Genomic DNA, 12,702 nt, shown 5'->3' with positions numbered 1-12,702 from the left:
CCAAAGAAAGTTTATGATTCTTACATAGTTGGTTCATAATAATAATCTCCATCTTCAATTATGAAGCTTAAAATTGGCAGAAGAAAAAAGCTAAACAAACTTCATGAATGACTTCAACATCACTATAAATCCAAGTTCTGTCATGAAACTCTAGATGGTGCAGTCCAATAGGCTGTAACTCAATCTGACATAATGTCATAACTATTCACATGGTGCAGCTGATAGTATTCTTTTCGTATCAGCAACCAATGAGCTTGCTGCTCATTAAAATCACTTGCTGTAGCAGTTACAACGTGCTTCAGAAACCCTCCACCTTCCCCAGCTCCACCTGTATAGGCCTTCTACGGGGGAAATTTCATGTATGTTCTATATGTGCAGCAGCAATATTTCCTACATGCTCACAGCAGCATGTCTGTGGCTGTTTTGGCAGTAGCAAGTCTTGGTACTTGCTCTGCCGCATCAGATCTATTTTGCTAAGACCAAACACATTAGCATTGCCATGTACCATGCTTAACCCTTCGAGTCTTTTAGTCATTATTTATAAAACATTTTCCCTAAAAGTTTGAGTTAGAAAAATTTGTAAGAGTGTGATTCTAAACACAACTAATTTTCCTGTTTGGCATGATGATGTTTATTGTCCATGCTAACCTCTGTAGTTCCATTAAGCCACTTGTTTGCAAACACCTTTTTTAAGACAAACAAAAGCTTTTTTTATATTTAATATCGTGAAAATATTTTGAGCTTGCATTAAACACAGACCATATTTCAGCCATTTAACCCAAAACCCATCCACTTCCATACAATTCATAGTTTACCCATGATGTCATAACCTTACAGGAATTCGTGAAACAAGGCTTTCCTCCAATGAGCACCAGTTATGATAGAAAATTGATAGGCTTCTGCTTATGGCTGCTGCAGTTTTATGAATGTTTTTCAAGCCAGTCATGCGACTAAAAACCCCCAAAAATTCTGCATTTTGGTCTACAAAATTCTGTCATCCATGTAGCACTATATAACATTGACTTCTGATACTAGCTAATCTTTGTGTTACAAATGTGCTTGTGCAGTTTTCTAATCATTAAAGGTGCTGTTAGTAGGATTGATGCCAAGTGGTTTAACTAGATATTGCAGTCCAAATTGAATATTGGAGAGGCTTTGTTCTTTCTGTGGGAGTGATGTCTGAGGCTACTCCTCCTCAGACGTGATGCACATACACAGGTTGCCAGATTGATGACACAAACATGAACGAGCACACTTAATGATGAATGAAATATGCTTTGTTTTCTGCCAGCTGGCAACCCTGAGTGCTGAAATACAATTGGCTAAACTTGTAGTGGGTGGGTTTCACAAACCAAAACAGACCAAATTCCGTCCTGGAATGTCAAAGGAGAATAACTGATTGTAGCATTGTTTTTCAGATAACCAAGTATGTTAGCTTAGCATGTGTGAGGGACTGAGAAGTCAAGAACAAGGAAATACCAGGTTTCCACTGAAAGATGGGTCTTTTATTTGAACCCACCCAACAAAAACATCTTTACAAACTCATAGATCTTATCACACAACAAAATAAACCAAGGAACAAAAAGAAAAAGAAGTTAAACATTCAGACAGAGACCAAACCAGCAACAACAAAAAACCTAACTTCAAATGAATGAAGCAACAGTTTATGAAGGAAAAGATGGGCCCATTACAAATTAAGAGGGAAACCAATGAAACATCACATTCAACAAATAACATTGAATAAATCAAAATCAGTAAAATTGCATTGTTTTAATGTCAATATATGCAAACCTAACAATAAAGAAATAATGAACATTGTTTGTTTTGGGTGGTTATCATAAACCGAAACCAAATGAATGCAAATGACAAAAAACAGGGACATTTAAATAAAGATTAACCTTAAATAAATAAACAAGTTCTTCATATAGATGTATGTGTGCGAGAGCTTGTGGATACGTATAAATGCATGCGGTGTGCAAATAAGAGATGATACATCCATATTCAACCACCACTCAGACTGTCACAGCATGTTTCTTAAATATCGGCAAATATATGATGTTATTTTTATACTTTAGTAGAGTCCAAATCTTACATACAGCACCTTTAAGACAAAGCAACTATAATAAGAAAACAAGTCAATGAAAATAAAATGTTCGTTGGTTGTTATATATACTATTAAAAATGGATTCCGTTTGAAATGAAATGCCTGAAAATGAGGAAAGAAAAGTGTTTGTGTTTGTGACATTCAGCATTATACAAGTTGATTATCTTAAACTCTCAGTATTGACTTATCCCAAAGTTCATTCTTTATCTACAGGGTGTTTTTTTGGTATTGAGTAAGCTTTGCATTTAATGATTCATCTGGTGCTTTTAGGCAAAATAAGGAATAGTGCAACAATAGTCTCTTGTGGTCCCAGTACACTGGTGCTGTGTTCCTGCAGGCTGCTCCAGGACTGCTGCTGGCAGTGTGTGTGTTGAACAACCAGCAGTGTCACACTTCTGTTGCTGAAGCTGTTGATTGATTCATATGTTTATAAAATCATTAATGTCATTTCTCCTACAGACAGAACCACATTCTGGGTTATTGTTATATGCGGAGTGGCCCTGGTTGTGGTGTTAATCGTTGCCTATGTGATATACAAGAAAAGGAGTTCCAGCAATTCTATCATTTGATGGAGAAGAGATGACACCAAAGGGGTACGTTCTCCTCAGGGAGATCATGAAAAACTTGATTATTATGGGTTATTATTTAAAGCAATAGGCTAGTTCATCCAAAATAAAGAAATTGCTGAAATTGGTGCCAATAATCTATAACAACACTTTCTCCATCCACTGTTGTCCTCTCACATCAAAATCCACCAACATATTTGTTTAGAACCGGTTTCTCTTGTACAGCAGATTTTCATTTTGGGTGAACTATTCCTTTAATGAGCTGATGTGATTTTGCATGGCTTGGGGTGTTGCAGTATTGGGAACTGTTACAGCACTTTTTTTTAAATTACCATATTAAGTTTCAAATTAGATTTCTTTTTATGTTTGTTCCTTAATTATTCTGGTCCTGATAGGACAAAATCATGTCTCGTAACTGTTATTAAATATAACCACTTTTTTTGTGGAAATCCCATTACTGTACAACACTACATTATTTTTCCTTTATAAATAGTCATATTTTAATTTTGAAAAGCCATTCATTAAAGATCATAAATATGGGTTTTGCTGTATTTTCATTGCTGTTAATGTTGATTTGGTGTTGGGCAGGTACTGTTATTACAGAAATGCATGTGATAGTTCATATAATAATAATAATAATAATAATAATAATAATGTTTAATTAGTCTGTTGCACAAAATGTATTTTTTAATTTTACAAACTGTATTGTCTTGAATGTAAAGCTTCACTTATATTTTCACCCATTAATTGGTTTATCTATCCACCATGGTTTCATAGCTAAAGTTAATTTGTTATACACCCTCACATTATTTTTATACTAAGGTTGGGACATTTTTCATCAATGGGGTTTTTACTATTAAATGTGCCTTTTCCTCTGTATTTTTATAAAACATCATAAGGATTGATACTATATTTTTATTTTGTGGTGCATAAGCTATCAAGAGCATGTTCTGAACTCTTAAAATATGCTGTTTGTTTCAACTAACCTACAGTAGTTGTAACCTTAACTAGCTAAAGACCACTAGCCAGATTACCTAGAAACTGCTGGTTAATGATGGAAACATTAACAATAATCCAGTTGTTGAGAAAGAAGATAAATATCACTGAACTGAGAAAATGAATATTGATATCAGTAGCCAACAACATTCATCACAAAGATTACACATAATCTCCATAATGCTAATGAAATAAAAGAAACATGTGGGTGCCTAGTCAAGTATGTTATACATTCTTTCCTTAAGGTCTTCATATATACTGGGGATATATAGACACATTAATATAAAACTGTTTTTTAAAGTTCCTTTTCAGTAATGAAAGTTGCCTTCATTTTCTTTTCTCTTTTCCTCTTCTAATGACATGATGAGGTCAGTGGAAAACCAATGATCACATGCTTATTTTTCCACCCAGTGATTGCACATAGCTATGATACTTTGTATGGTACATATAAAAGCAAATTTGCTGATTTAAACTTAAGAGTTGGTAACCCTTCAAACAAGTGAATGCAATAGCCACGACGTGACAAATATTAAAGTACGGTACCTTACTGTAAAGTGTTCTCAATGTTCTGTTTGTACTCGGACTACTTTATCATGTCTGAACAAGTTTCTATAGGCTAATGTGGAAGGACACATTTTGTAGTAAACCTCAGTTTCTTCCCCTGAATGTATAGTAGCATTGCTTTTTCGTGTTTTTGTTTGTGTTCTTTTGTGTTATTTTATGAATACAGAATTTTTTGAAAACCATTGCCTCACATTATCTTTTTTCCCCCTTATTCTTTGTCAGTTAAAGGAGTATCTGAGTATGACTACTAGGAGTACAAAACTAGTTCATTGAAATTCTTTGTCCTGTCAGGGTTTTGTTAGTCATTTTTAGTACAATGTAAGCACAAATTGCTTAATTTCTACTTAAATGAGATCATCTCGATTGCTCAAATGGTATTCATCTGGCTCTATGCGGTTTAGAAAAGTGTAGAGCTACACACTGAAACTATGACTTATTTGTCACATGCCTCTAGTTTGTGTAGGCCTGTGTTTTACACAATAACCTAATCTTGTTTTGCTGCCAAAAATATTCGCAAGTACTGAGTGTTGCTATGGCAACTGTTCCACAGGGACGAGCAGGAATGAAACCGAGTTCTCTCAGCCAGAGACAAACAATCACGTTTCATACAAAAGTAAAGGATTTAGCTATATAAAACGTCTGTTAGAGTGAGGTGGTTGAATTCAAAAGCACAATTTCTCGAAATAGGAAAGATGAACTTCTAAAACAAACAAACATAGCTACAAAACACAAGAAATAAACGTGACTCAGCAAAAATCACCATGAATCATAACGCATTCAACAACTGCTCCCGCGCATTCAAGACGGCACATGTTCAGAGGCTACGAATGAATATTTCTGAGGTAATCTGCGCAGGAAGAGCCGCCTACAAACGTTAATAATGACGGCAGAATACTGAAACCACGAAAAAACTTTCGAAATGAGGAAAGACTTAGTCCTTGAATTCCTGGTAATGTATTCATGAGTAGGCTATAAGTACACAAGGACTGTCACTGACGTTTTATATTTTGGTTGGAATTACACATAGACTGTACAATTACTTTCATAATGTAGCAGAAGTAATATTGTTTATAGATTGGTGTGGCAAATAAAACGATTGGGGTCAAAGATAACATATACAAGCAAGTTAAGTAGCCTAAATCACAATCTCTGTCTCTCTCTCTCTCTATAATATTTAGAACTCCTAATGCTGACGAAGTTGATTTTTAATATGTATTTTTATTAAATTTTTTGCAGACAAGCAATTAGCAAATAATGTTCTGTGGCCTATTGTATCTTTTTCATGTCCTGTCCATAATTTGAGCTATATTAAACGTTTAATATACCAAACTCAAGTCATTTTAGATTTCAAAAGTTTTCTAACGGGTCTTGAAAGGCAGTTTCCTGGGACATTCGAACATAAAACACAGAAAACACTTTGCGACCTCCATTGGTCAGGAATGGGAATTCATTGTGCTGCCAAAATCACAGAATAGAGTAAACAAATATACTTTTATTATACGTGATATTACTTATATATGATATCTTTGTTTTAAACGTTTTTATATACGTGTTCTTTATTGGGTTATTTTATTTAAACCATGTTTTGTTTTTTGGTTTCTGGGAGGGATGATTCACAAGCTCAAATGTTTGAATACTGCATAGAAATAATGTGGAAGATAACCAGGTTCTAGAAGATCTCATTTTTAAATAGTGCAGCTGTTACAGTATGACAATCATGTTATAAACAATTATAATACAAAATTGCTTTCTCTCATACAAGTTTGAAAACATTCAAGAAGCAATAGCTGAGCTCTAAGTGAAATATTTAGCTTTCATATAAAAAAAAAATCGTAACAATAAACAAACTTCTTTAACTAAAAAATAAATAAGAAAGAAAAAAGACCAAACTTAAGCTCCAAAAAATACATAATTAAGTTTGAAATTTAAATTTCAGGTGCATTCAAAAAGTGGTTACCAGGTAATAAATGGGTTTTATAAATGGATCATAACTACTGCATAAATATAATTTAGTGCCATAAAATACCTAAAAATATCTAAATATTAAATAAAAAAACATATCGACCTAAAATATATTCATTGCAACAATAACATTATTTTTATCCTCTCAATAAAAATGACTGCAGAGGGAACATAACGTAATGATATATTGTTTCCTTATGCAAATAACTGAAAGAAACAGAAATAGAGATAAAGTGAAATGATATAGTAATGAAACTGCAGTCCTGAGGTTTGTGGCTTGTCATTTTAAATGTACCCTTTCTCTGTTTAATGCTCGACTAGCCTGCAGCAGCCCTCCACTCATCCTTCGGTGTACACACACACAAACACACACACACACACACACACACACACACACACACACACACACACACACACACACACACAGCCAAGTGACAGAAATAGCAGGCGGTCTTCACCCTACTGAGATGAAGCAGATGGCCGCACTTAAAATGCATCACCCATCATCTCAGTTGTGTACATGTGAGCTGCAGTTGAAGCTCAGTTTCCTGTTAGTTTGGAATGTTCAACTTCATAGTTCCACAAAGGCAAGACAAAATGCAATGACTTAGAAATGATATATATAAATCCTGATCAACTGCTGAATTAGTTTTGAGTCTGTGTAATCATTTTCCAAGGTTTTACAGGATACAAAGTTCAGGCATACATGTAGTGACCTCAATTACACTATAAACAAAATATGTAAATTGTTTTACTACACTAACATAAACAGCACCAAGCATTCTGCAATATATATATACACTATTTATTTAAAAACATAAACAGGAAATGAAAACCATCACATAGTCCACAAATATTGTGGAGGCAGTGTGAACCGTTACAGGGAGATGATCGTGAAAAGAAAATATTCTTATAGGGACAAATGGGGATTTGTGGTAAGAGACAAATGTGCTGTAAGTGCTAAACAGAACCAGAGAATCAAACATTCTGGGTAAAAAAAACTGCCTAAACCATAATTTTAATACAAAATGCCAATTCAGTTCATTACGGAGTCATAAGGAAGTAAAAAATGACAGACCAGGTCAAAAGATCATGTGTTTTCTGCAGTAAACCTGTCAATTAAATAGACAGATCAGCCAAAAACACAATTCTGTCATCAATTACTCACCCTCATGTCCTTCCAAGCCTGCATGACTGACTTTCTTCTGTGGAATATAATATTCTGTAGAATATTTTGAAGAAAATGTTGTCTATAAAATGAAAGTCAATAGGTTCGGAATGACATGACGGTGAGCAACTATTCTTTTAACCTTAGATCCACTGCAGGTGTTTAGCACACAGTGCAAAATAGAGTTTTCACCATTACTTGAGAACTGCTGAAACTGAAGACAATATTCAGTAACACATTCATCTGTCCGAGGTTATCTGTGAATATGCTACATAATCACTCATTCTGTACATCTTTTTGGTAATCGCTAGAATAAAAAATTAAAAAAAAGCATTCGAAAAGATCCCAGATCTCATGTGACCTCAGAGAAGAGGCCACACGCTGTCCCTCCACTGCAACCCAGTGCTCTCGTCACACTGTTTTACATCCACACCTGCCGAAATCATTAAGAGGAAGGTCCATCCTCCATCTTTGTGTAAGGTGTGATGGCTAGTGAAAGCAGTCTCTATCTCTCAGCCTCCATGATGATGCTAGCATGCTCGGCAGAGGCTTGCTGAGTCACAGCCGCCGGCCAGCCCGGTGAAGGCGACTGCGGCATGAGCTGACCTGGAGTCCATCGCCCCTGGTGACCAGGGGTTGCCGGAGGGCTCATGGCCCAGTTGGTGTGAGGAGCTGGTGATGTAGCCATAGAAGCGATGGGACTGCTGTTGCTGAAGCTCTCGGAGGCTCTAAGACGAGAGAACATGGCTAGGGCATCTGGGAAATTAGGGGGTGTCGCTGGCGTGTTGGCTGGAGTGCACATCTGGAAACAAATAGAGGAGTTTTTTTAAAACTGGTATGGGTAATGGATTGTTTAATCCACAACCATCAGTAACAAAGCAGATTTTAACAACCATGAAAGGGGTCATGCATTGCTTTTTTAAAATTATTTGATAATTTCTTTCCTGAGGTGCACTTATAATGTTAGTATGATTTTTTTATTTCAAATTTTACAAATAAAAGGCCATTTTACACTGATTTTACACTCTGATCTGAACGCTGTGTTGGAAGGGGCGTGTCTGCTGACTTCAATGGAAACGCCCACTGCTATGATTGGCTGACATCTGTGCATATGAAATGAGTTTTACATGTGACTCAAGAACTTTTACTACATTTTTACTATTACAGCTGTTGAAATGAACAAATCATGGAGAGCGCTGATTATAGCATTATATTTAGATCTACTCCCATCACATGAAAGGTTGCACTGATGAACTTTATAACCTAAGACAGACTGTTAAGTGTATAAATGCAGTGATATCGTCATTGCAACTCGAAGTTTTGCACTTTCACAAATTCATCATAACACTTGTAAATAAGAGATTCAATGTGAAGCGTGGACTGCCTCACTGAATATAAAGAACACGGTTACTTGCATGTTGTGGTATTATCATATCTTATCCATTTCTTACAGTAAAGGTTTGTTTTACAAAGCCTGTGCCGAAACTTCGACAAAGACGTGATGATGCAGAAGCAGGTGTTGGTCTGACTCTGCAGAGGTGGGCTTTCGTTGCACTATTACATCATTATGTGACAAAATCTGAAATTAGCTTGGTTTCAATAAAAGCTGTTTTGGACTAACAAGGGTGTTTTGAGCTCTGAAATTCAAATATTACTATAGTACAATGATCTCTTTCATCTCAAAACATCAAGGAAATTTTGATTTCTCAAATCACGACCATGCAAACGAGTCCTTATCTGAAACAAGGAATTGAGGAAGTTGCTGAACTGTATTAGTTACTGAGGTTGTAGACCTTTGGACAAGCAGGACATGATGCAATAATGATTGGCCACCTCTCCTGAGTAAACACCAGACCTGATTCACTGACACAAATGTTACTATAGCAACGTTGAGTCTTTCAGAGGCCTGCTTTAAGAAGATAACCAGTGAAAAACAACACCATGATGTCTTATGTTACATGCTGCTCTCCTGTTGTTAAAACTAACTAAAATTGAAAGAATCTAAGACCCATAATTTATATGGTCGATCGCCATACTGTAGTCAAATATGGTTTCGTTATGAATGCTAAACTGTATACATTATTACTTTTATTCAGCAAGGATGTGTTAAATTGATAAAAAGTGAAAGTAAAACTTTTATAATGTCACAAAGGAGTTTTAATTTAAATAAATGCTTTTTTTTTAACTTTATATTCATCAAAGAATCCTAGAAAAAAATGTATCAGTTTCCACAAATTCTATAAGCAGCACAACAATCAATATTTAAAGACCATTTATTAGGTAAATAGCTATGTAATAAGTAGGATAATGTATATTCAGTTGATCATTTGTTCAATTATAATGAATTATTTCACTCAGCAGTTCTGAAGGGCTTTCATACATAAATACTCACTTTGTTGCATTAAGTTTCTGTAGATGGAATAACTACACCGGCAAAAAGCACATTTGTCCATTGACAGTCATTCAAAAGCAGCCATGTCTGACAAAATATTTTCTAAATGATTTGCAAACCACAAGTATATCATTATATTCTACCAGTGGATCAAGGACTAGCTTGTGAATAACAGAAATTAAGTTCCATCAACTGCGCCAAAAATCCCTCACAATACGAAATCCTTACTGCTATGAGATATGACAACTCAACCTTGAAACTGAAAGCTGCATGTGTAAAAGATCCTATAAAGAGCTCACTCACACAATTCTCGGTCATTCGAAAGTGTAACTTGTCTCTACTTTCTAGTCACGAGTCAAGTCACACTAGGGCCGTGTGATATGTCAAGAATATTTTATCGATTAACACCTTTAAAATAACATGATATCCGATAATATCATCTACTTAAGCTCCACCTCCACGACGCCCCGCCCCCTCCGAGACAACATTGTTGAAATGCACCATAAACACACATCATGTTTGTTTTGGTCTTAATGATTGCCACAAAGTTTGGTTTTACTTTCCTTAGTTTGTGCTTACACTAACAGAAAACATTAGCTTTGTTTTTAAACTGTTGATGAGAAATAATAGAACCCAATTTTAAGTTCATCACGGTGAAGCTGGACATTCTGATGGGGATTGTAAATATGATTAATGCATGTTGATGTCATATAACAAGGTCTTGAATAAAATATGCCTATTTTCCGATGTTTCTCTTTCTTTTTGGTATCATCGCCTGTGTAGACATCTCATGACGGTAAGTTTAATTTCCTTAATAATAACAATATATAAAATAATATCGTCCAGCCCTAAGTCACTCACAGATCATTCATACTGCGAAAATCAGCCGTCTTAAACATTAAACATTTTAATCAGAATCGGATTAGATTTTTTTTCATTGTCATTTTCTATGCTTAAATGCACTGTATATTCTTAGACACTGTCTGTATATTAACGAAATGTATTATTACAGCTGTTGTTAGTAATTATAAACGCAGGCAATTGCCTGATGCTGGTGACGTCAGCATATAGCAGCAAGGGTGCTACCCTGCTCCCGGAAGAATAAAACAGCTTTTTCTTAAACACTGATAAGAATCTGAGTCTCGCGTGGGTGTACTGTACACATAATTTAAATATTTCATCATTACAACGATGTGCATTTCATAAAGTAAACCTCTTTAATTATCAAAAATTAGTAGGCTACGTGCACTTTAAGAAAGAGTCAAATGAGGTGCTTTCCAAGGGTTAACTAAATTTGATTCGCTATGCATGTGACCGGTACTACTACTTCGGAGTAATTCCAAATTCAATTCATTTAAAACATCTGCAAATAAATTCAAATGATTCGTTTTTTTTCCAAGCCAGTGATACTTTGAGCTTGCTTCAGTGTGTTCCTGTCGTACCGTTCTTATTGTTTTAGTACCGGTGTAAACAGCTCCGTGTCAAGCGCGTGCTCTCTCTGCTTCCCGGAATCGCCCTCCCCCACAACTTTGGACACGTTTGCAAAAACGCAAGTCCCTTGAACTCAGATTATTTTTTTCATCTTAAATAATAACACATTTAATTGACAACCTATGGGAGGATGTATGATCTTAAACGACAAAGTTGCAATTTTTAAAGACGTAAACGTAGCCTTCGCGAGAAACGTCAGCCTGTGTTTATTTTTGTCTGACTCGTGGTTTCAATATGGCGGAAGTCATCATAACAGATATTAAAGAACACAATAATAAACGACAAATAAGTAATACTCACCATTTGATGGCTGTAGGGAATATTAGCCTCTTGGAAAAATGTACTGAGAGCAGTCTGCAATAACATAAAAGAGTTATGTAATTCATAAATACTCGAGGAAGTAAGCAAATGTGTATGGGAGGACTTTGAACAAAACAATATTAAACATAACGTTATTAACTTTTTATTTCACCGAATCCCATATATATATTTAATTTATTTATTATGCATTTCAATGTATTATTTGTTTATATTGACTGCTGTCTGTTGCTTGTTTCGCATGAGTAGCATATTATTTTTTTTTCATGCGTCAAATAAAGTATAAGTTAATTATACTGATTTGTGTTATTTATCTATTTATTTATTTATTTCTTACTGTATCATAAAAAAATTCATTTTGATGTACAATAACAAACAAACATACCTCAAACTGCCAGTGTGAAGCTTGTAGAAGCTGCTTTGCTTGATCTGCCGCGCATCCGGCTGTAAGAACAAACTGATTTATCATAACCTGATGCCTTAGTTCGTCCATATTTAATTAAGAAACCCGTGCGATTTCGTCAGTTAAAAGTTTCAGCATGCAGACTTTCAAAAACGCCGCACTCAAACATCAACTTGTCGACTGGAAACAAAAAATGTTGTGAGTTGAACCCATTGACTGTTCAACCGTCCTACTTAGCGCCCGCTGTCGGACAACCGCAGTCAGACAGTCAGAGAGGGACTCTGGGATTTGTAGGCCAGTATGCAGAAATGTCGCACACCTGGACGTCCTGCACACCTTCCGTCAGACAAAAAAAAAAAAAAAAAAAATTATGTTATTCCAAAAAAGGCAACAAACACCACAGTTTAAAATTAAACAACATGACCTTAGAACAAACTAAAAATTACACATACCTTGGAATAAACATCAGTTACACAGGAAACTCTAACAAAGCTGTAACTGACCTGAGAGACAAGGCACGAAGAGCATTTTATGCAATCAAGAAAAATATAAAACATGAAATCCCAATCGGAATTTGGTTATATCAGTTATAGAACCAATCGGACTCTATGGATGTCTGGGTCCACTCGCAAAACAAGACTTTACCAAATCGGACAAACATCCAATAAAGTGATAAAGTGACATAAAGTGACGTGACATTCAGCCAAGTATGGTGACCCATACTCAGAATTTTTGCTC

The 12,702-nt window shown here is 35.4% G+C and overlaps 2 protein-coding genes across 3 annotated transcripts in view; one reads left to right on the top strand and one right to left on the bottom strand.

Annotated features, from left to right (window-relative positions):
- The window catches only part of LOC127952561 (CD166 antigen homolog), a 37,939-nt gene extending 33,530 nt beyond the window's left edge, over positions 1 to 4,409 (top strand). For both annotated transcript variants that reach the window (XM_052551350.1, XM_052551340.1), the window contains exon 5: positions 2,564 to 4,409. In XM_052551350.1, coding sequence (XP_052407310.1) covers positions 2,564 to 2,673 — 110 coding nt within the window. In that variant the 3' untranslated portion in view covers positions 2,674 to 4,409. The remainder of the gene's footprint in view (positions 1 to 2,563) is intronic.
- Positions 4,410 to 6,981: 2,572 nt separating this feature from the next.
- LOC127952861 (UBA-like domain-containing protein 1) lies at positions 6,982 to 12,228 on the bottom strand. Its single transcript, XM_052551720.1, has 3 exons — positions 11,947 to 12,228; positions 11,544 to 11,597; positions 6,982 to 8,162 (listed from the first exon to the last, which is right to left on the bottom strand). Exons 1-3 carry the CDS (start codon positions 12,052 to 12,054, stop codon positions 7,866 to 7,868), a joined length of 459 nt encoding a protein of 152 aa, XP_052407680.1. The 5' UTR covers positions 12,055 to 12,228; the 3' UTR covers positions 6,982 to 7,865.
- Between the last annotated feature and the right edge of the window lie 474 nt (positions 12,229 to 12,702).

This window comes from Carassius gibelio, chromosome A3, assembly GCF_023724105.1.
Source record: "Carassius gibelio isolate Cgi1373 ecotype wild population from Czech Republic chromosome A3, carGib1.2-hapl.c, whole genome shotgun sequence".
NCBI lineage: Eukaryota > Metazoa > Chordata > Actinopteri > Cypriniformes > Cyprinidae > Carassius > Carassius gibelio.
This window is presented reverse-complemented; position numbering and strand designations above follow the sequence as displayed.

Excerpts from the sequence above, each read along its gene's own strand:
- LOC127952861 (XM_052551720.1), bottom strand. The coding sequence starts at position 12,054 with ATGGACGAACTAAGGCATCAGGTTATGATAAATCAGTTTGTTCTTACA. Across the intron at positions 11,598-11,946 it reads CTTCACACTGGCAGTTTGAG|ACTGCTCTCAGTACATTTTT; the intron begins GTATGTTTGTTT and ends ATGTTATTGCAG. Across the intron at positions 8,163-11,543 it reads TTCCCTACAGCCATCAAATG|ATGTGCACTCCAGCCAACAC; the intron begins GTGAGTATTACT and ends ATTTGTTTCCAG.